This window comes from Meleagris gallopavo, chromosome 21 (genome assembly GCF_905368555.1).
Source record: "Meleagris gallopavo chromosome 21, MGAL_WU_HG_1.1, whole genome shotgun sequence".
NCBI classification, from domain to species: Eukaryota; Metazoa; Chordata; class Aves; order Galliformes; family Phasianidae; genus Meleagris; species Meleagris gallopavo.
Window position 1 is genome coordinate 9,759,190 of NC_139424.1, and position 24,269 is coordinate 9,783,458.

The 24,269-nt window shown below is 39.3% G+C and overlaps 1 protein-coding gene across 1 annotated transcript; it reads left to right on the forward strand.

Moving 5' to 3' along the window:
* The first annotated feature begins 607 nt into the window (after window positions 1–607).
* Window positions 608–17,227, forward strand: SLC13A5 (solute carrier family 13 member 5). The gene is made up of 12 exons (XM_085240805.1): window positions 608–931; window positions 3,723–3,851; window positions 4,652–4,788; window positions 5,992–6,206; window positions 7,639–7,810; window positions 9,280–9,402; window positions 9,924–10,136; window positions 10,888–11,009; window positions 11,299–11,417; window positions 12,679–12,840; window positions 14,043–14,180; window positions 14,918–17,227. Exons 1-12 carry the CDS (start codon window positions 827–829, stop codon window positions 15,044–15,046), a joined length of 1,764 nt encoding a protein of 587 aa, XP_085096931.1. The 5' UTR covers window positions 608–826; the 3' UTR covers window positions 15,047–17,227.
* Window positions 17,228–24,269: the final 7,042 nt, after the last annotated feature.

Consider the following 24,269-nt stretch of genomic DNA (forward strand, 5'->3'; position numbering starts at 1 on the left):
TTTTTAACTCAGATCATGGACACAAAATCTCTCATAAAATAATAGGCAGTGAAACACAACCATGCATGCCTGCACAGACCTTCGTTTTAGGGAGATCCACACTGCAGGATTAACTCTGCATTTCCCCAGGGGAGCTCTGTCCTTCCCCGCCACTGTGTAAATGAGAGATGGTCCTCCCTTGCCATCAACTTGTGCATCCAGCACCTGGAGAAGTCTGGGCAAGGATTTGGTCCTGCAGGTAATGTGCAATGGGAGAATCAGTGGTCGGTGGCAGCTTTTTGCAGGCACTATGAACAGAGAGATTTTCCTGAACATTCTCCCAGTTGGGGAGATAATTTGGACACGGCTATCGAGTTGCTTTCCTTGTTCGCTGAGAGAAATGGAGAGAGGGGAAAGCCCCACTTTATGGATGGGACCCGATAGGGACCGAGCTGGTGGATTCGACCTCGCTCCGGGTCCCGCCGAGATCTCCCAGCTGTCGGACAGGATCTGCGGACACCTGCTCCGCGTCCCCCAGGGCTGTCTGTGGGAGGGGGGAACCGCAGGTCCGCTTGACCCTCGGTGGGGCGGGCGCGGGGCAGGGTGGCTGGGCCGCCGCTCGACGGCATCTCTCCGCCCGCTATCTCGCTCGTGGGCCGCGTCCGCATCGCTCTGCGCAAGCCCGGCCCTGTCCGGGCGCGGGCGGACCCGGTGTCCCGTCAGGGCGCGGGCGGGTCGCGTCGCCCCCCGCCATGTCCCTCCCGCTGCGGCCCCGCCGCCCACTATTTAAAGCGGCGGGAAGCGGGTGCCGTGCCGCTCGCGCCCTGACTGCGTCTCTCCACAGAAGATGGCCTCGATGTGCCCACGGCCCCTGCTGAGGTACCGGTCCTTCGCCATCCTCTTGTTCGCACCGTTGCTGCTGCTGCCGCTGCCGATCACTGTGCCCACGCGGGTAAGTGCCTGAGGGTTCCGAGCGGGAACCCGCTGCCCCAAAGGAACCCACTCACTCTCCGCCCCCAGGGCCGAGCCCCGCAGCTGCCCCTGACCCAGCGCGGCCGGCGGCCGCGGTTCGGGTTCGTGTGGGGATCCCCCCAGAGCGGGCGGTCGCTGTGTAAAGCGCTCCCCGTTCGGTCCCTGGCGCTGTATCTCCTATGCCACCTGAGCGGCCGCTGAGGTAGCACCTTCCTGGCACCCTGTCCCAGAGGAGTTTCTTCACAGCTCAGTTAGCCTCTCAGTCCTGGGGCTCAGGGATGTGTTGAACTGCTTTTGCTCCTAATGATCTTCAAATGGTGCCGGTGCTTGGCAGTGTAGCTCACATAAGGAGCCCAAAACAGGAGCCCCATGCCCATCTGTTCATCCAAAGGAATATGCCAGTGCCAGAGCCTGGGCTCCCACAGACCCAACCCATCTTGCAAACTGGGTGCAATTCTTTTTGACCCAAAGATAAATATATTCATAGTTGCCTTGGATGTGTAGAATTGCACTCCAGGTTATCTAGGAATAACTGTCAGTGGGGAGTTAGGGGGCTAAAAGGGGTGACTTCTGTTCTCTGTAGGCCTGCTGCTGAGACACTGAGATGCTTTTAAGAGTGCTCCCGAGTGCCATTCTTCATCCAGTGAAGCACTAGGAAGCCATGCACTATGCGTTATGCAGTGATTATAAGATGGGTTTGAATGCAGTGTACTCCACATCCATCTTCCTCTGGTGATGGGGGGTGTCATAGCTCCTTTGCTTTCAGCGCAGTTACATCAGCATGAAGCTGGAATGAGCTACCAAGAGTTTTATCTTTAAAACCTTGTAGCATTCTTGGGAAAATGTGAAACCTCTGTTTACAGTATTTTCACCTACTAGGGCTTTAGCTATTCTAGGACTAAATGCAGTCTTTCTTCTGAGTGTGATGATCCATATATTTTAAACTACAGGAGGAGCATTATGCAGGTGTATTTTAAACATGTTTACAAACAAAAAAAAAAAAAAAAAAGAAAAGAAAAACCTTTGGCTTACCAGTCTAATAACAACCTCGCTCTTCACTTGAATGCTGGTGCCTTAAGGAAAGGAATTTCTGGCTGTTTGGCACTACTGTGATCAATACTAGGACAATTTCCTGGTAAAAATAAATATAAAAACAAAAAAGAAAAAAAAAGAGAGTATCTCTTCAGTTTCCCAGTAATTGGAGAAATATTGTGTCATCAGTCTTATCTAGGAAATCACATTATTACACAATGGGAGAGTACCATTTCCATCAGTAGCTGCTTTTCAGCTCTCAGTGAGAAGACTAGTCATAGTGATTGCTCTGGGTTGTCCAGACACACACCAAGGAAACATTTTGTCACTATTCCCATAAATCACAGATGTATATAGATGTGGATACAGCTATTTATTTAATCTCAGAACTTTGGCTGTTCAAACTAGCTGTAGACGTTTGAGTTAATTTACAAACATGGCTGTATTTTTGAACTTCATGTAAATTATTTACTCTCCACTGTGCAAAACCAGCTTTTTCTGTATTTTTTTATTTAAAGTAATATTCTTCTAGAGTAGTTTGTGTGTCTTTCATCTATCTTATCAAATAAATTAACTACAGTATCTTCTTGCACTTAGTTACTGTTGTACAGCTTAAATTCAATCATAAGCTCACCTCACATTTATCAAGGAAAGAAATTAAAATAGGATCTATCTGATATCTTCTAGTCTCTAATGAAACATTTCTTTCAAAACTTGTCCTGCAATTAATCTCCTCTAAACCTGAAAAAAAAAAAATTACTTACAAGGACTGTTTTCTAATTCTTCAACTCCTCCCTGTTTATAAATACAACCATATAGCAATTTTTAACTATCACTGTAACACCATTTATTTTTGCAATAAAGTCCCATTTGTGTATTAGAATCAGATCCTATAAACACATACCCTAAATATGAACAAACTGTGAGCAGAATGCTTTGACTAAAGCTTTAAAACATTGTTTACTGTAGGCTAATGAATGCTTGCTTCTCCTAACAATTTTGAAAGTACAAACCAAGGAAGCCTAGGTTAGAGAAATGTGTGACCAATGGTATAAAGAGTCATGTTACAACAGGGGATGAGGGAATCCTCTTATTAGATAACTTATTAGAGAATTAGATCCCTTATTAGGTAAACACAGTATGATTTGGGAAAGCAAGTTAATATCTCATATGTCCTTAGCTGCTAAAAAAAAAAAAAATTCTAAATGGTAAGAGATATAGTTCTAAATTGTTCAGTGATACAGTTTCTGGGTTCAAGTGTGTTACTAAGACACACTTCAAATACATCTGAATGTCAATCAGTCTTCTCACCTATACTAGGAAATACTCATCTATAAGCATCCTTTAAAAATAGATTACTAAAAATAAAAATGCCCAAATCTTAAACACTGTTAGAAATTCTTGGCACCTGGGTGTGAAATTTGCTTACCTCAACTGCCAAATGGTAATTGCACACTGCAAACTGTACTTACCTAGCTGTGGAAGGTTCGTTTTTTTTTTTTTCATGCCCTACATTTTACGTAAAGGCATTAGAAAACACATGACGGTCAAAAAGACTTTTTATGCAACTGGCTTCTGAACAAGACTTAAAATGTACAAGTTTAAATCCTTGTGTCCTTGCTACCTATTTCTGTTAAGCTACAGACAATTGAATGTTTGGTTTCCCTTAGAAGAGATAGCAGTGTGTTTCTTATCTGTAAGAATAGTTTTCTATACTTATGTCTTCCATTATATTGCAGGAAGCCAAATGTGCGTATATCATCATCATCATGGCTGTGTACTGGTGCACCGAAGTTATCCCACTGGCTGTTACTTCCCTAATGCCAGTGGTATTTTTCCCTCTGCTTGGAGTTCAGAGCTCTAAATCAGTAAGGAACAGTTCTTACTCCTTCCATATCTGATAAAAGGATTTGCTCTGATCCCTCACTGGTAGGAAAACATTCAATTTCTGGTGCTGTTTTTGAACATGTTGAGCAGGGTTCTGGTATGGGAAAATGCTGAACCGAATATGTATTTTCCCAAAATATTAAGGATGTGGGACTTGGGGTGGTAGAGGGAAATGTCCTCTGGGCATGGATCCTGATGGAAAACATCACAATAGTGCCAGGAGTTTGTATGTTCAGAACCCACCGAATTAGAGAGCATTGCTAACATCTTCTGGGAGATTTCAGAATGCATGAGGCAAACTTCCTCTGGCAGGGTAGACAGTACAATGCCAGCAAGTACACTGTGTCCCCTCTGAAGCTCATGCTGCTAAAGGATAATTGGCTGTTTATGCTAGTGGAAGAGTAGTGCTTTAGCCCGAGTGAGAGACACTGCATTTAGGTACTATAGCCCACGTCTACTATTGGCCAGTAATAGTTAGGATGGGTGAGGTCGTTAGAAGTTCTGGGAAATCTATTTTGGAATTTGGCATTTCTGATACCTACATGATACTTTGAGCCTCTATCAATCTTTTTTTTTTTTTCCAGTTTAGGCTGTTCAGCACTAAAAAAGGGAATCAAGAGTTCCAGAATCTGGAGGCAGTTCTAAGGCTGCCACTGCTCTTTCTGACAATGTTGGGGTGAGGCGTGGTGCACTAAATGGCTTTGAGAGGAAGGCAGGAAATACTAGTGAAACTAGCAAGAGGCAAGATTTGATCCCCTGATCTATCTTCTTTGTCTTACAGGTGTGCTTGCAGTATCTAAATGACACAAATATGCTCTTTGTTGGAGGGCTGATAGTTGCAATTTCTGTTGAACGGTGGAATCTTCACAAAAGGATTGCGCTGAGAGTCCTGCTGATACTTGGGGTGAAGCCTGCACTGTAAGAATGTTACATTAGCTCTTCTTTACCTGTGTCAGTATAGCAGAGACCTACGTATGGTGTTTAAGAGTCAGCATAGGAGGGGAGTTCCAAAAAGCTCTTTTGCTGCACTTGTACAGAGTTTCCAGAGGTGAAATCTTCTGTAGGAACAGTTAATTTGCCCTTTATCCAAAAACATAATAATGGTAGGGCGCCTGTGACTGCTGACTTGAATGGCATGAAAATACTTTCATTTTTATGTCAACTCCAATCTCTATAGTCTCTCACATTTCCTATTGTGTCCACGGTTTGATTCTTGGATAAAATTACTGAGTGGAATTCAGTTTTCAAAACACAAGCATTCACTTCCGATTCAAATAGCTAGACTGTCTGTATAGTCATCAAAAAGAAAAAGGCTTGTCTATAGTAGGGCAGATGATTCGTGCACAAGAAGTTCTTATCAACTGCAAAGCAGTAAGAATCTGAGTGGAATCCAAATACCTGTTTGTTCCTGTCTGAAGACAGGTGAGATAAATTTTTCTCTTCCTTCTTGTTTTAGGCTGAATCTCTGTACAACCACAAGGCTATGGTTTCATCTATATTGTTGCTACCCAGCTGATGTATTATTGTATGTGCTGGCATTCACAGTTCCTATCAAATCCTTTTATCATGACCTGAAGTCATCAGTGAAGCAGGATTGCCACCAACATCTGTGTGAATGGAGACATGGTCCTCACCTAAAAGCCATGTGCTCCTTCTGTCATACTTAAGTGGTGCCAGTTACACAGCCAGAAGTGTTGCAAAGGTGATGGTGGTGAAGAGCATCCAGTATCCATTAGTTTGCATCTACAGATAAAGCCAAATTTACAAGATGCAAAAGCAGTTTTCAGTCACAATGACAATAGGCAGGGAAGAAACACAGTTTTATATTTCACTTCTACAGAGCTGCCATTTCATTTTATTTTAATCTGGATAAATTCTGTGTTCTTGCTACTGGGAACAAGGTAGTGTGGACTTAATTATGCACAGATCAAGGAGCTAAATGCCTTTCTTGAATTCTTTCAATGAAGATGGCAGAGCTAGCAGAGAATCTGTCTCTGCTTTGTATTATCAGAGACTACGCACATCCCTGTATGGACTCTGCTCTCTAAATTACAGTAACTACAAAGCCTAGCGGTGTCTGTTTTTTCCTCCTTTCTCCTCTGCTTGTTTCTCTCTTTTCAGCCTCATGCTGGGGTTTATGATAGTCACTGCTTTCCTGTCCATGTGGATAAGTAACACAGCAACCACTGCTATGATGGTTCCCATTGTTCAGGCTGTCCTGGATCAAATGGACAACACAGAGAATGATGTGACCATGATGGAACAAGCAACTGGCCAAACAAATACAGTGATTGAGCTGGAGGAAAAGAATGCATCAGATCCCACTCCAGTGGAGGGTAAGGACCTGCTAAAGGAATGAGTTGATTCCACTGAATTTGTTACACTCAGAGCTCACATATTGAGTTTCTCCAATTTCACTGCTCTGTTGTGCAAGTACAGAGGGCTATATTATTAAATACTATTAAAAATCAATCTGTGATGCCTTTCTCTTTCAGAGAAGGAAGAAATGTCTTAGTGATGTTCATGGACGTGATTTCACAGAATTAGTAGTTTGATCAGCCATGATTCCCTGTGAGACTGTGTACAAGAATGAGTTCAAAGATTGGTAGTGAATACCATGTCCCACACTTCAAACCTTCTGCCTGGGACAGAAGGATTATATGTCTGTGGAAGATGCAGTGTATGAGGCAGTTCACATGTGCCAGTTATTGCCCTGTTATGATATTGACTCAATTGCCATATTTGTTTGGACTTTGGAAGCATAGCTGAGATACAACAGAAATCTCTGCTTTTTGGTTGTGTGATGTCTTGCCTCACTGTGAAGGGAGAATGCACAATTGTGCAAAGCTCAGGCGCAATTGCATGTGTTTATGTAACTCATGCAAGCTCAAGAGAATACTAATAGGTCAGAGAGTGCTCTTCAGGCTTTCTCATTGCTAGCTTCCAAACAGTTGTATTAACATAATTTTTTAAGTTTGCCTGTGCTGTTTTTAGTGTTTATTTTTGAGTCTCAAAAACTTCTGCACTTAGACTGGAGTTAATAATTTTGCTGGATTTCTGTACTCTTAGAAGGAACTACTTGGCTTTGCTACTTAATTTACCTCTAACATGCAATGAAAGCAACAAATTTGAGTGAAGAATACCCTTGGCTATTGTTAAATTGTTTGTAATTGCTATACATTCGTTGTCTCACTCAGTCCAGTCAGATTTAAGGATTAAATTGTTAATCTTAGAGCAGAATGGGCACAGCAGCAAAATTTCACACTGATCTAAACAGTTTGTGCCAGGCCAGAATTATGTTTGGGGTGGTTTTGGTTTTTGGGTTTTTTGGCTTTGGTTTTTTTTTTCTTATTTGTTTGTTTGGTTTGTTGGTTTTTGGTTTCTTTTTTTGTTTTGTTTTGGTTTTTTTTTCTGTCATATTTGCAGCTGCTAAAACTTCTTGAGTTCTTACTGTGGTATTGAAAGGATTCTCATGACTACAGTTTCTGGGTGATGGTAAACTCTCTGTGAAATAGGAAATTGCTGCTTAGAAACTGTGGCATCAAGATGGGCAACAGCATCCTCGGATCATGTAGAGCCAGATTATCAACCTTTCTCCTCAGCACCTCATGAACATAATTCTGAAATATTTGGGGAAGTATTCTGTGGGGTTTTAAAATTAAAATAATTGGCATGCACAAACTGGAAGAACTGAGTCTGCAGGCCCTGACCTGAACTTTACACCTTCCGAACCTTGCACCTGAGGCAAGTTATGTTCTTTGTATTTAGTCATAAGCAATGGGCAAGTTCCTGATGGCACCAGATCTTCTGAGGAAAAGAAAATGAAGAAACGTATACGTAAGGGAATGACACTGTGTGTGTGCTATGCTGCCAGCATTGGAGGAACCGCAACACTGACTGGAACAGGGCCAAACATGGTATTGAAAGGCCAGATGAATCAGTAAGTCATTCTTGCTATTTCTTTACTTTTACTGCCACACAATTTTGTGACCTACACATTAAACTCATAGTAGCCATTTCAGTTGTTAAACTATTCAGTAACCAGCTGATGAACTGAAATGAGAAATGTGTGTAAAGTGATGGGCCTTATTTTTCTGCTGCAGCACTTTTTAGGAAGCTGTGTGATGGTATGATAGATCTGAGAAACTTAGAAATACTTGTTGGTAATTGACAGCTGACTGAATATGAGATACTGGTTCTTCTGCCTCCTCTTTTTCAAGTAAAATGCAGTACATGAACAGAGCAACTGCAGTGGGGATCTTGAAAAGAATGTATGATTAAGTCTTCTCATAAACACACTGAAAAGTGGTAAAAATAGCTTAGCTGCTGTTGTATTATTAATTCTCCTCCCTATGGCTATGTAAACTATATAGATACTGTTTTAAAAGAGAGGAGCTATCTACCAAATAATCTTTTCTAAGATGGGAACTGTTGAGTCACAGCCTGAGCCATTGATTGAGCACCTGGGGAAGGGATCCAGTCAGCTCTGGGAGCACAGGTGAAGGCAATTCATCTGTATGACTGGAAGGGGTGGAGCTTGGCTGCTCCTCTCTTAGACCTCATTTGAGGGCTGGCTGCTACTGGGGAAGGGTCTTTTTTTGGAGTTCTCTCCTTGGTGAAGCTTTCCCCTGTGAACCTAGATTCTTCTGATCTGGGTAAGTGATCTTCTTTTATAGAACTTTTCTATTGTGCTGGTCCTTCTGTCATCACACCTTTGTTGTAATTGTAACACCTTTCTTATCGTATTGATTTATCCAGTTGCTGTACGAATTTATTTAAATGCAGTGTTCTCTGCAGTGAAAATTCTGCAGACTCCTCAATGGTTGCTCAACATTCCATCCTTCTACTGGAGTACTAAACTGGAGCAACTAGATTATCCATTGGTTTTATCACCTAGTTGAAAATTTGCTATTGCTATTTCTTATCTAGTGGTGGATGCAGGGAAGAACAGAAAGTTGTTCGTAAAACTCTGGCTTCGGTCTTTTGAGCCAAGTAGCAACTTTATCTTCTACTGAAATGAGCAGAAGTGCAGCTATTAACTTCAAGAGAAAATTATTGTTTTCCTATTACAGTTATGAAGGGGGAGGAGGAAAAAAACATCACATCATGGAATAAATGAGCAGGTGTAGAGGTCTTTCAGCAATGCTTATCTTACTGTGACCTAAAATGTCAGCATGAGCTCTCCTGTCTGCTTTAAAGTAGAATATAGGGAAAACTATCACAGCATCGCTTAATTTCTGTTCTGAAATTTAGAGCTGCCTTTTTATTTAGTTAGGTAATGAGTATTGCCTATGCTTACTAGTATTGGTTGTCCCAGATGTACATGTCTAATTGTCACCACACCATAGTGGAGTGAAGGCAGATTACTGAATGTTTTTACATTAATATGGAAAACATTTTTCTTTTCAGATTATACCCCAACAATAATGACGTTGTGAATTTTGCTTCCTGGTTTGGGTTTGCCTTTCCAAACATGATTCTGATGTTGGTATTAGCGTGGCTGTGGCTTCAGTGCTCTTTCATGGGATTCAAGTAAGCTTTTTAACTACTTCATATCATTTAAACCATTCAGCTAATGCAGATCAGGTCACTTGCAAGTCTAGATAAAACAAAAGCACTGGCGAGTTATTCATTCTGTAACTGGGAGCAGTTGCATTTCACAGCAGCTCTTGAAGTTTGGAAACCTTTTACGTTTGGGGAGAGTCACACTAGGTAAAAGTGTAAGACGTTGTTAATGTTCAGACAGAATTGCCTTTTTCAATTTAAAATCTCAGAATTTCAGACCATGATGAGCATGCCTGTATCTTGCTGCCTTTGATTCAACACTGAGTTTTTCATACTAGGTTGCACCAAAATGGACAGACTTACAGACTCCATTTTTCTGTGAAAATTGGCATGTGCATGTGAAATACTTTGACACTATCATTTATCTGTTCCTGCCCTCTGCTTTAGTCTGTGCCTGTCCGGAGAAGGGACAGCTTCATTGAGGAAGGCATGGTAAATTCCTCTGGTGTGTTAATGCTTACAATGTTTTCTTCTCCCTTTTCTTAAAGCTTTAAAAAAAGCTGGGGATGTGGGACAGTGAGAACTGCTAAAGAAAAAGCTGCATACAACGTGCTGAAAGCAGAAATGAAGAAATTAGGCCCTATCTCTTATGCTGAATTCAATGTCCTCGTAATGTTTGCTTTGCTGGTTGTCTTGTGGTTTTCCAGACACCCAGGCTTTGTAAAAGGCTGGGCTAGCAGGCTCTTTCCAGAAGGAGAAAAGTAAGTTTTGAGGTTTTTTTCATCCTATACTCTCTTGGATGGGAATCAGATTCCCCTTCTCTTACATTCTGTTTTGACTGGGGGTCGTTCATTCCAACCATATTTGAATTTGTGTTTGTTGTGCTGGATTCTCTCTCACGCATGAGATCCACAAACTGTTTGACAGTTTGTATTGCAATGAAGGCTGAAGACTGGGACATGGGGCATGCTGAGCTTCCTAAAGGAAGATAAAATTCTGCAATGCTTATCTCTGCCATGCAAAAGTACATGTCAGTGTTTTCTTTGCATGTGTTACAATTTGCTGTGGTATTTAAGTATTCAGTACTATCATCTCTGAAAAAATAGCATGTATAGAAACCACTGGGAAATCAATTCTTTGCTTTGAATTGCTTCTTCACCTGATGTTATGTAATGTGGCATATTAAGAACATAAAACTTGTGATAGGAAGATCTTTCAGGTAATTTTCTTGCTAATCGCTGGAATACGGTCTTTGAGTCTTGGCTTCTTTCCAGAGAGGTAACCCTGCCTACAGAAGATTTTCATATATTATTTTGATTAATAGTGTGCTGATTTCATTTATGATGTTTGTGCTGTGGTAGGTCTAAGATACCTGAGTCATGAACTAGCAATCTGTTAAAATATAGACCCCAAGCAGAATGACAAGGTACACTGATTGCAATGCTGAAAGGCAGCCATTTTCTGGAACGCAAATGTCTTATTTTCTAAGCTATCTTCTCTTTTCTCCTTTAGATATATCACTGATTCTGCTCCTGCTGTGTTTATTGCCCTGCTAATGTTTATCCTTCCTGCTAATAAACCCAAATTCATAGGCTGGAATTCAAGCATGTCTGACACTGAACAGACTGAAGAAGGTATTTAAAAGAGGCATTGTAATGTTGTGAAAGTTACCCCATTCCAGCTAATGTGGTTGAAACACACTCCTGATTTGCATGCATTTCTTCAGGGTATCTCATTTCACAAACATCCTGTGCAGGGCTGGGGCAAGCTCCCTGCTTGTATGTGTTATCCTTACTCTTACATGTGCAGGTTTCTCAGTAACATACCTCTGGCTGCTGGACCTTTCCCTTGTATCTTAAAGAACTGGAGATAAAATGGCTTCACTCTCCTGAAATATATTCTGCTTTTCATTTCTCACTTCAGATATTAAAAAGCCATTTTTATCAGCCCCACTGCTAGACTGGAATGTGGTTCAGAGGAAGATGCCCTGGAGCATTGTGCTGCTGCTGGGAGGAGGTTTTGCTTTGGCTGATGCAAGCGCAGTATGTTCTGATATTTATTTTTCTCTAACTCAGAGGTGGACTTGCCTGGTTTGTTTTCCTGTGCATTTCCTGGCATGTACCCAAAGGCAAACTCAGTAGAAATGTTTGCATTTGGAGGTAGATACAAATTAGCAAAAACAAAGAGGAAAGGTGAATGTTTCTACCTCTTTTTCAGGAACTTGCATGCACTGATCAAGTTTGTCTAATTTATCTGAGCCCTGGATGTATTGGGACCTTCACTGGCTGCAGAGATAAGAAGAGCAGCCTTTCTTATTTGTATTGTCATCCTGATCCCATCCCTGACTAGAAAAAATAGAAGCATAAGTAACACTTGTAAGATTTCCAGAACCATTTGAGGTTTGTTTAAGGGACATAAATCTTCAGATTTAAACAAACTGTTTCTGAGCAGATCAGGAAGAAAATGATTGTGAGTAGATATTTTCAAAAAATCACATACAGTGGGATTTCTTGAATCTATTGTGAATGGTTGTTGCCAGGCAATATGCTGTGCTCCATAAGCCCACTGTTTGATCCTGTGTTCATAAATTCACAGAAAAGGCAGCTGAATTCCACAAACAGGAAAGGATATTGAGGCAAACTACGCTCTTTACTTCTTCGTAAAAGATGTACTAAGATGCATCAAAGTCATGGCCTTAAATATCAAGAGCGTCATGCTTTGGGGAAGTTTGTATTGAGATCTAAGTTTTGTGCCTAGACAGTTTTTAAACAATGGGGTAAATTAAAGCTCTGGTCTGTTACATTCATTCACATTCACTATGTGTACATTATTAAAGCTCTGGAATATTGCAAGCTATCTAGTCAAAGGCTCTGTAAGCTCTTTGAATCTATTGCTGTACTTTCATAACATAGAATATTCATACAGCATTGTTATCTTCAGAAACATTAAAAATGCATTGTAGTAACCTTGTGAGTGATTCATTAAGTATTCCCAGTAGTCTCAGCAATAATTATTTCTGCTTAGTAAAAACAAACAAACAAAAACATATAACCAAATCATGAACAAGTATTTTGGCTCTAGGAAAGTCAGGGAAGTGTGGCTGAGTGTTATGTCCAATTGGCAAGGAATTCCTTTTAGTGTATGTGACAGATTACTGAACTTTCATGAGGGGAAGTTATATAATTTGGGAGCCTCCTAGCATTATTTGTTAGGAACACTACATGTAATGAGTTTTATGCTCCTGAGCCAGGGAATTTAAACCTCCCTGAAACCTCACTGAAAAAAATACTTTTTTCTTATCAGAACTCTGGACTCTCAGCTTGGCTGGGTCGTCAGATGACTCCATTAGGATCTATTCCACCCTGGTCCATTGCAACAGTACTTTCCCTTATTATAGCGGTCTTCACCGAATGCACCAGTAATGTGGCCACAACCACTCTCTTCCTACCTGTCTTTTCATCCATGGTAAGATTGCTTCCATCTTGTTATGCTATCAACTGACAGATCAGGAGTAAACAGTTTCTAGTGATAAAACACCGTATTTTATCACTAGAAACTTTCTTGAATTTTACTCTAGTGTTACTCTGAAATCCAGTAATGAAATAGTCTATCTGACAGCATACCCTAATAGACATTGACTTTATCTGATGTTGGTAGAGTCAAATTTATATCTCTAAGATTACTGCTATGTTTATAACACTGTAAGCAGATGAGCAGTAGGAATACAGACTTCATCCAGTTTGTCCTTTCCACCTCAAGTCTGAGATACTGGCTTCTTGGGGGAAGACGCTAACTCAGGAAGCCACTTCAAGCCTGCAGTAAGGAGCGCCCCTTGGCTGTGGAGAAAGTGAAGAGAGTCACTTTTTTAATATAGATCACACTACATCAATTATTTCTGGTCATTTTATATTTGAGCCATCAACTCAGAACTGGAAAATTTAAAACAAAAAAAATACCACTTTCTTCTATTAATCCTTTTGGAGGGATCCTTTATCTTCATCATTTATGCTAGAATATGGAAAGTGGTGGGCTTGATCATTAAGAATACATTTTGTGTATTAAGACAGAACAATTTTAAACCTTAGGGAGGAAAATCTGGTAAGTTTTGCTCTAAAAGCAGTTGTAATTGCTGCCTTTTCTAACCAGAATGGAAATGCAAGCATGAAAGGAAAAAAAAATAGGATCTTTTGTTGTTTAATTTAGAAAAAGGTGGCTGTACTTTCCAAGTCATTTCATTGGGATAGAATTGTCCAAATAAAGGTGCTGTGCTCCTAGTCACTGCAGTTCTGAGTCCCACAAAGTTTATGTAATGTCTAAAAGTGTTACTCCCCATGCTTTGTAATTATAGTTCCATCCTTGTATTAACCCAGCAAATGCTCTAAAAATGCAGCCCAAGGTCAAAGAAAAGATTGCTGGGTAAATTTGACCAGAACTCCAAATTATACTGTAGAGCAACAAGAAAGAATCAAGCATTCTTTTAAGTACTGTGGGGGAAAGAGACCAAAGTTATCTTTAAGCGTGTGTAGATTCCATAATAAAATGCTTGAAAATTACTCTGGTGATGTAACACCAGGGAATTAACTGAACCTATGTGTCTTAGAGGTTTGGGAAACGTTCTTTTTCTTTGGAACACTTCTAGAGTGGTAATTGTCTTTGTGTTGTTGCAGGCTGCATCTGTCAAGATCCACCCTTTGTATGTTATGCTGCCGGGTACTCTGAGCGCTTCCTTTGCCTTCATGCTGCCTGTTGCGACTCCTCCAAATGCAATAGTGTTTTCCTATGGCCACATCCGGGTTTTGGACATGGTAAGATGATGAACTGCCTGGTCTCTTGTCTGAAGTTCTCCATTGTACTTCCCCTGAAGTATGACAGGTGTTTAATTTTCTTGGCCTAACATTTACAAAGTACCTGAGTGCTCTTATGGGCTGTAACTAATACTTTACGTCCTTTTCTTTATTACAGTAAAGATTGGCATCTCTGCAGCAGTGTTACCTTTCTCATAGACCTTGGCAGACATACTGTCTAGTCCAACTGAAAACTCAAAGCTGGCAAGTGTAAGCCTCTTAAACACCAAGGTGTTAAAATGCAGCTGGTGCTTTCCAGTGTCTTCTGGGGCTTTTGCAAAGATAAATAAAAGAGCTGAAAGTAGAAGGTAACAAGCCCTGTCAGCCTGGACTTTGGTCCTCTGGTTGCCTGTGGATCACACAGTACCAGGTTCTGTGCTGAACATCCAAACATTATCAGTTTTCTTACTGAAGACTTGAAGGGCATGGAAGCTACTCTTTAACTAATAAGAGCAACTTCTTGAATGTCTACTAAATCTCCTAGACCTGTTGAATGCTTTGCTGTTCAACGGCTTTGGACAGTGTGTTCCCTGGTATTTCTACCTAAGCAAGAACCTAGGGCAGTGAGTACTGTGGCTATTTCTGTGCTTTAATTTGACCGTATTTTTCTTTTTTTTTTTTTTTTGTATGAATATGCCTTGCTGTAACTCACTGTGCTGATGTTTGGTTGGTGTTGGTTTGAACTTTCATCCTTGTAGGTTAGGTCTGGAATAGTAATGAACATCATTGGAGTCTTCTGTGTCACACTGGCAATCAACACGTGGGGAAGACCTATATTTGAGCTGGACACATTCCCAACATGGGCAAACAGCACAACTAATCAGTGAGCAATGAAGAATTCATGTTATACAAGGAAAGGCTCCTTAATCCTACTCTCTGTTGCCTGAAACATAGAGCCTTGTCACTGTTTCAGATCCAGCGTTAAGTGCTTCCTTCTGGGAGTCGCACATCAGATCAAGTATGGACCACTCATTACAGTCATGCTGGAGACAAATGTGCTGTTTAATTATACAACCCTAAGGATGGTATGTTTGGATCATAAGTATGATCAAGTGATCCATTGCATTTTCAAACAAGATCAAGATTTAGAATTTATTTAACTTATTAAATAAAAAGAGGGTAAGCTGTTGTATCAAATAGTTTGGACTATTTTATCACTGGTATGTACTTGTAAATCATTGTTATTGGACCCAGTTAAGAGCTGACAATTCATTAACTGCTACATATCATCAAGTCAGCAGCTGTACAGAGAAATTCCCAATGTCACTTATTTAGGGTAAAGTCTGTTATATTTTAATCTGGACTCAACCTTGTGGTGAGCTGTTTCCAAGTCAACGTGCAAATGTTATTCATCACCTTATTTTCATTCCCAGATCTCAGTGCGTTTAGACACCATTATTGAGGGTCAGGATAATATGATGCCATGCTAGTCATGATTCTGTTGAAATCTTGAGCAATTATGTTGGCTGTGTGTTCTTTGCACTGTGGCACCGGCAGGGCCAAGAATCTTTCCTCCCTTGGCTCTAGGTAGATGTGGTTTCACAGGTTTTGTTATTGCCGGCTTGGAAATGACTGGTGGAGCATAGGACTTCACACCTACTGGGAAAGCTACTGGATTCATCTTATTAATTAACTGTAGAATTTTGAAGTGGAAACAAGGCAAGAGAGAGGCTCTCATTGAAGGTCTTGCAAACAATAAGAGGTGCAGATGATAGGGCTTGTGCTGATTGTGCACCTTAGAATCCAGGTCCTGTGACAAAATTGTAGCACCTATTCATGTAGTTTCTGAAGCAAAAGTCTATCAAAAAATTAGTGTTGGACTACATGTATCTTGTCATTGTGTATGAATGATGTTTATTTCATCTTGAAGATGAAGTTGGGATGTAAGGCATTGTGTTGCAGTAGACACATCTAGGATCATGACCCAAGTTTTGTTTCTGGATTTGCTGTACAACCTCAAGCAGGTCAATTTACCTCTTTTTGTCTCTGTTTCCCATTCTGAAAAGATGTTGCAGAACTTATCTACCTCATAGGATGTTGTGAAGAAATAAGGGTCAACTTATTTCTACTTTAAGGGTAATTCTCCACCTTGAGGGGGAGAAAAGCCATATCTGGCCTCTAACACCATAGCGTGTGTAGAATATTTAACAGGTTTGTAGTTAATATGAATGCTCTTTACGTAAATGTAAAAATATTCATGTTTTGCCTTTTAAAAGTGAGTCAAGTGTATATATCCACAAGATCAGTAGGTGCTTTTCTGAGCAGAAAACCTCTTCAGTAATGATTTGAGTTTCATGTTTTTATCTTCTATGGGCTTTCAAGCTGCTGGACACCATAAACTCTCCACTGACTGTTGTTCCTGGTACCTCCAATAGCGCTCTGTCTACCTAGCTGGCTGCATATGGTGCAGCCTCATACCTCTTGCTTGGAATGATGGGATATGTGGATAAACACTTGCAAAGTTTCTCTAAGGAAAAGAACAGTTCTAGTGCCAAGGAATAGCTTGGTTACAGGCATTAGTCACCACCTGAAGATTATCACAGTATTCGTTTAAGGATGTAAAACCAGAACCAACTAAGCACCTCCTATGCTTTGGAAATCATCACTTCATGACAACTTGCATTGTAGATATCTAGCAGCATTTGAGAAAGTGACTTTTTTTGCTTTCTGATGTCCTTATAATATGAGGACCCTTCATCACTGCAGGATTCTTCATAGTGTTTGATCTTCACTGTTGCAAGTGAGATACAGTGGTCCTTGTGTGGCTGGGTAACACTGAGCTTGCCTGTCTCAACTTATACGGATCCAAATTCCTCAAAAAATGATTTCAGCTTGAAGGTATAGGACAGGTACTTCCCTCTCCTGTTTGCAGAAAGGAATGTTCTGAAATTATCTTGAAGGGAAGAAAGTGTCCTCCTCTCAGCTAGGAAAGTGCTTTCTTCTGTTGTTATGCAAGTAGAAAACAGATGTTATTTTTTGGAATGGTTACAGTGGGTGGTGTCTGGCACTTCTGTTTATTCACAGAAGTGCCAGATCAGGAAGGAAAGTACTCATGGTGGGGTAAAGAAAGGACTCTGACTTTTTAATAAATGTGGTGCACTTGATGTGTCACCTTGTTGCCTTGTTGATCTCAAGTACTTCCCTCTGAGACATCCTTATGACATCTTATAAATGAGTATTCAATTTAAATAGCAAATTGCAAATTAGAGTCAGATAAATAAAATATTACTAGGACTATCTTCTGTCTGGCACAGATTTTCTCCTGTGTGACACAGCAGATCACCTGTTTCTGCATTACCTTCCACTGTAGCATAATATTGCTCCAGTAAGATCCACAGTAGTACACACCATAGAAAATCAGTGCAAAGCAGAGATTTCAGCACTGCTTCAACTATCTTCAGACCTACATATCAACACTTCCTTTCATCTAATTGATAACTTGAGTTTCTACCTTTAAAAATGCTGAGGCATAACCAAAGCTGGTGGCATATGCTACAAGCTGTCCTGTTCATTCCAGAGTAAAAGATGATAGGAATCTAAGAAACACAGCATTTTTTTTTAAGGAATGTAGTTGCACAAAGTCTCCAGAATAAAGAGCGCACACTTCTCTTCAGTATTAAGCATACATGTCGACCTGCTCCTGTGCTCTGAGTAAATAAATGTGTTATTTACAATAGGTAATGGAAAAACAATGCTTTGTTACTGGAATTAGGTTATGTTTATCTTCCAGCAATACAGAATAAATATCATGAGACCTCCCCATCTTACATGCCATTTATTTTTCTTCAAAATGTTTTAGCTTTATGTACAAGTTGTCTTTAGATAGTGGCATAAAGGAATCCCTTTTCCTCCCACTTCAAAACATTGACCACCAAAGCCAAAAGAAAGCACGGGAGGATTTTAGTGTGGACTTTCTTAGTACAGGTTAGTCAGCCGCACTGAACCAGCAAATAATTCCTGTTTTATCTTGTGTGATGTGACAAAACTACAGCCCTGGACATTTGGAAGTCATTTGGAAAGCAAAAGATTTGCAAAGCACGTTGCTCTAAGATGATTAGGGATTGCTAAACAATGTTTTTGGTAGCTTTTTAAAGATAGATTTGACTATAGGAAAACTATTTGGTTGCCCACCTAGTTTTTTTGTCTTTTTTTCTGTGGCACTGTGTCAACAGTTGCCCATTAGTTACAGTGTAAATGTAGATAGTCTATTCTGGTGGTAAGGAAGAGGTCGTTCCTCCTGTAAGGAAAAAAAGTTATCTCTCCTGTGTTTACTTTCTTTACCCACATTAAATTACTCAGTGGTCTTTTTCAGCATGCAGCTTCTCAAGGCGTTTTCATAAACTCATGCAGGTCAGAATGTGGGCCTCATAAAACATTATTTTATAGCCAGACCATACTGTTGACAGAACTGAGCGTACCAGATGCTAGAACAGCCAACGTGTGTGAACTATTCTTTGTGAACAATAATGTGGGTTGGGTCTTCACAAATATTTTGGCAAGCAAGTTGAATATCAAATTTTCCATCAGAAATAAAATTTAAACCATTTTTCAATTAAGCAATGATTATTTCTGGAGCAAGTATGTATTTTTCTTCAACAGTTTGTCTTGGTCGTATGGTTAAAAAATAAAATTTTCTCTGAAGGGCAGAGGTTTTAGTTCCTCTTTTAACAAAGGCTGGGGAAAAAAACCAACAACTTAAACTTTCCTTTAACTTTCTCTTAAGGGGAGAGTAGCCGCTTAACCTCAACTGTCTTACAATGTCTCGTTTCAGAGCTTGACTCTTTTTATCATAACTGTCTATATATGTGAGTTAGATCAATAAGAGCAAATCATAATATATCACCCTAATATACTGGAAATGTGCCAGTTTGTTTTTAACTTTGGGATTTCATACTGGGAGATTTACCCTTATCTAAAAGGTATTCAAATAAATAAATATTGATTTTTTTTTTCTGCAAGTGACTAGGGCCCAGCTATTAGGAGTTTTTTTGTTTTTTTTTCTTTTTCATTTTGGTCTAATAGGAGCTGATGACGGTCAGCATTCTAGGAGTTAATTTGATGCACATGTCCTTCATGAAACACCTCTCCAGTCTTTACTAATTGACATAAATCACTGCAGCTGTTATCTCAACTGTGGAGTTCTTCCATTGCACTGCATTTTAATTGATCTACCAGCAGTTTGGTGTCTGCACAGTAGAATATAGTTAGGGAGAAGGTCAGGATTCTCTGCCTCCTGAGAAGCTTGAGGAATTAAAATTACAAGTCCCTCTAGCTTTATCACCTCTAAGAGTGGAAAGCAAAGGATCAGAAAAAAGGCCCTAAATGTTTTGGGAGGCATAAATCATAGAGTCCTAGGATGGTTTGGGTTGGAAGCGACCTTTAAGATCATCTAGCATGTTAACTGAACCACTGAGCATGGTGTCATCTGCAGACTGGCTGAGGCTGCACTCAATCCCACTGTCCATGTCTCCTACAAAGATGTTAGCACTGATCCCTGAGGAACACCACTTGGACACTGACCGCAATTCTCTGAGTGCAACCATCCAGCCAATTCCTTATCGAGCAAGTGATCTGTCCACCAAATCCAAATGATAAAAGTACATGAATTGACAGTGGTGACTCTGAATCCCAGGTGTACAGATATCTATTGTGTACTATTTCCCTTTAGTTTTTATAATTTCTTTTGTAATTCAAGAGAAAGGGTCATCCCAGGATGCTAATCTTGTACTAGATTTTTATTTTTTCTCTTGAATTTCCAAAGCAAATTATAGAGTTAAGGTGGTGAGAGACCCAAAGTCAGTTAAGGAAATGTGAAGTGTTCTATCAATCTCAATATGCTCAAGAGAAAGAAAAATAATCAAGGAACAAATCCTGGCACATCTGCTCCTTTTGTTCTTGCAACAGTAAAACAGGAGGTCTGCAAGATCAAACAGTTCTGAAATTATTATTATAGGAAGAGATACAAACATTCCTTAGTGTTCTCTACAAACATGTACATTAATTTTTTATCACTATTATCTTTTTAATGTAGAAAGTAGCCTAGGAAAGAACAGATTCAAAATACAATAGGCTGCTTTCATTAGGCGTAAAGAAAAAACCAAACAGCTGACGAAGAGGTTATTAATTGTAACATATGAGCAGGGGGCCAAGAGAGACTGAAGAACTTATCCCAGAGAAAATGTTATTCTATAGCAATTATTCAAAATATTTTAATTAAGATTTTAACTCTGCAATACGGCAAGAAATAAAATTGAACACAACACAAGTAACATCTCAGGGTGTGTTTTACACTGCTGCGTAATTATTCATAAGTTCCAGATTACTTCACATTATATAAGTATACATGGACATAATCCATTCTAGCGTAGGCCTGATGTTCAGAGATTATGGGACTTGTCTACATGAATTGTGTTTAGATTTGCTCCCTAAGGAGTTCAGCATTTTTGTTTGTCTAAATGCTGTACAATCTTAACTATAAGTATTCACAGGTTGGCTTGCAAGCAACTAAAGAAAGGTCTTATGTTCTTGCCCAATATTTAGGTAGGCATCCATGAAATTGTAACTATTTGTATACCACCTCTGCAATGACCAAGAATTAAAGTTATTTTCATCATGGGTGGATGAGCTTGTGGGTAAATTTGTATGGGATATTTCAAGTTTTACTTGCCAGCAGGAAGGAATCCCACGAATCATAACATTTTCATTACCAGAGTCCTTGTGTTTCTAGCACTCTTTTCTTCAGCTATAAAAGTGCAATACTATTTCAAGTGCAGCTGTATATTCCTGTACAAGATCAGAAGACTCTAGTTCTCTCGATTCTCTCAAATCAGGCAGGTGAGATGATAACAGAAAAAAAAAGAAAATCCAAACAATTAATTTCTTGTGGGTTTTTTTTTTTATTATTATTATTTAACCCCAATGATTTCACTAGCATGACTCACTTTTATCTAAATATTAATATTTATGTCTATCAGCATTATAGACCTGATGGCAGAAATAAACATTTAGTGGAATTAAAGACCCTGTTCTCTTGAATAAGAAGACTGATGGGCTAGCAGTATTGCACACTGGAAATGCTTCTGCTAATAACAATCCATCTCAATACTGCATGTGGTTTAGCACTTGTCCTAAATATCCTTAAGTCTAAAGCACTTTGGGATCTGGGTTTCCAGCAGAGGCTACAGCAGTTTGGCCCATTCAGCATTTCAGGGATGAACAAGTTGAATGTGCATCATCTACCAACTTTATTTTTCTAGACAATTATACTAATGCTCTTCCACTCCCTCAAAATTTCAGGAAAGCCTAGAGGTTTTGACCACCTTCACTAGGCAAGAATTCAGTCTATGAGCTGTTAGAGAAGCTCTGTGCAATGGTCTACTACTTATTTCTGTTGTTTATGTCTGGAAATTGGAAGGAGGGGGATTAAAATGTATTTATCAGTTACAAAACCTACAAAACCAATTTACCTGCTGTTTTGGTATAGCCAAATCAAAACAACCTAAACTAGACATCCAAATTTCGGTTAGACATCCAAAATTTAGTTAGTCAATACTTCTGCATGTGGGGTGATGGTGTGCTCATCTAGCTCTTGAACTTTTAGGCTGTTATGGAGGAGAAGGTCACATTTCCAAACTTTGTTGTCAGTTGTGGAGCCAGGATACTTCTCTATTTTTTTTTTTAAATAAGGTCCCATATTTCTTGGCTCACTGCAGAATTATTTCCTTAAAGCACCTTAAAATTTGCTTCAAAATGACAAGCAATACCTTGTGAAGATGTTCACTGCAGTGTTGTTCTAAAGTTCAAAGCATATTGCTCCTTACAAAAGGCTGACCTCAAAGTTATCCGCATTCTACGTGTCCTCAGATGACTGACATTTCTAACCAATTTATTAAAGAAAAACAAAATGCTTTCTGAACATTTGCCTTTTAGTTTGGAATTCTTGGCTTCATATTGGCCTTCTGTATATGGAGGAGTACCGTAGTTATGTGAGTACACATTGCCAGGTCTGTAAACCACAGACTTCTAACTCTTTTTACACCTTTTTGCCAAACTTACTTCTTCACTCAATGGAGTTTAATAGTCTTCAGATGAAGACTGTTCTACAGTGACTGTCATAGGTTCACTTCTGAAAAGTGTTACCTGCCTGTTACTTGACCTAAACAAACAAACAACAAAACTTGATGAATAGTTAAGCCTTTAACTAAATATGCTCTAACAATTGTTTCAGTCAGTGATAACTATGATCTTTCTTCTAGTCAATTACAATTATAACACTGGAGTAAAAAAATTGCAGAGTTTGTACTGGCTGGTTATATTTATAACATAATGCTAACATAATGCATGCCCTGTTCTCTGTTATTTAACTCTATTTCAAGCAGACTACTCTCCAGTCTGCAAAATTCTGTATTACATTCTATGAGTAAGATCTTTTAAGATGTCATTATCCATGTCAATATAATTTTGCATTCTACAAAAAAAGCAGTTGTCTGAGGGTCTAAGCATCAGGCATGAAGTACTCACTGTTCAACAAGATCATTGTTTTCAGTTGTAAAGCTTTGCTGAACCTTTTCTTTTTGATGCAAATGCACTGTGATATCATAAACTCTTAGCAATATCTCAGTTTTCATCTTCAAGAGCTCATAGCACATCATACAAGACTCTACTTTCTCCTGTGTATAAATATATAATTCCTAAATATATAATTTATAAGGACATATCACAAACTTGATTTTATTGTCGCTTACCTGATGCTGTCTGTAATTACTACTGCAGCAAAATGTCCTTTTTTTGAGTGTAATTTTTAACTTTGAGTAGCTTTATTTGCTTTGGAAAACATTATCTAATCTGTTTGTTAGCCAGTGTCTATTTTATATCTAGATCTACTATCAGCATACTCTCAAAATGCATTAGGAAAACAAGGGTTCAGTGCCAGTGCTCAGAGAACAATAGGGATAGCAGTTTAGCTCCTACAAAAGGACAAACTGAGGCTGTGATGTTTTCATTTCATGATGATAAAAAAGAAAACTCTTGGCTAAGATACGCATTTTAATCTCTTCCCTGAAAGTCTGACTAAGCTAATATTTAAAAGCATAAATAAATCCAGCTTTTCCTAGAGAACGTTCTTAGTTTTTGTTGTGTGACTCTAACTTTCAATTTTGTTCCTAGTTTTGATGGCCAAGAATTGAGTTCTTTCACTTTACTCTGGCAAACCTACATAGTAATTTAATTTAAGCCTTTCTTAGGATTCTCTCCTCTGAAGTCAGTCTTGGAAGATAAATCACATTCCAGAATAGCACTGCAGATGCATGGGATCTGTTTGATCTCTGCTTTTAGACGAAAGTCTATGTTTACCAGGGAGTGACTTGCTAATTTTGCTATAGTAATGGTAGTACTCCACAACCACTAAAACCTTGGGAAAAAAAAAAAAAGAAAAAGAAAAAAAAAAGTCCTATTTTATTAAGGAAAGCAACGCAGAAGTCTTTTTTTGGTAGTCTTATAACCTAATTTCTACTGGGACGAGGAGGTATAATTACACTACATAGAAAGAGATAGCATTACAGAAAAATGCTAAGACACTGAAAATAGTTTAACAACTGAAAAGCGCAAATCACAAATTTAAAAAAAGAATTAGTCAGGATTCATGTTGAATCTGTATAGTGCATACTGGTACACAAGTGCCTAATAATGCAATCATAGCAGCAATGAAACTCAGCTAGTTTGACAGTGCTAAACCCTACCAGTTTTTGTTTTAACCAAGATACAAAAATCGAGTGTGTGACCCCAACCATAAATGCAGCAGTAGGAATAAATTTACAACCCAAGTGCTGGACTCTTCTGGATGCAACAGTGCAGTCCTGTTCCATGTTCCGGGAGTGTTTGTTTAACTGGTTTCACTATGATATAACTTTTTAATGAATGAACTGTAGAGGTTGACTGAAATCAGCTTACCATAGGTTGCTATGGGGAAAAAAAAAAGTCCAACATGCAGAAAGCAAGCAAGCAAAGAAACAACAACAAACCAAGCAACAACCGAAAAACAACAGCAAAACA

What these genes read in the sequence shown, in the direction of transcription:
- SLC13A5 (XM_085240805.1), top strand. Translation starts at nt 827, where the DNA reads ATGGCCTCGATGTGCCCACGGCCCCTGCTGAGGTACCGGTCCTTCGCC. An exon ending in CGATCACTGTGCCCACGCGG is followed by an intron (nt 932 to 3,722) that starts GTAAGTGCCTGA and finishes ATTATATTGCAG; the next exon opens with GAAGCCAAATGTGCGTATAT. An exon ending in CTTGGGGTGAAGCCTGCACT is followed by an intron (nt 4,789 to 5,991) that starts GTAAGAATGTTA and finishes CTCTCTTTTCAG; the next exon opens with CCTCATGCTGGGGTTTATGA.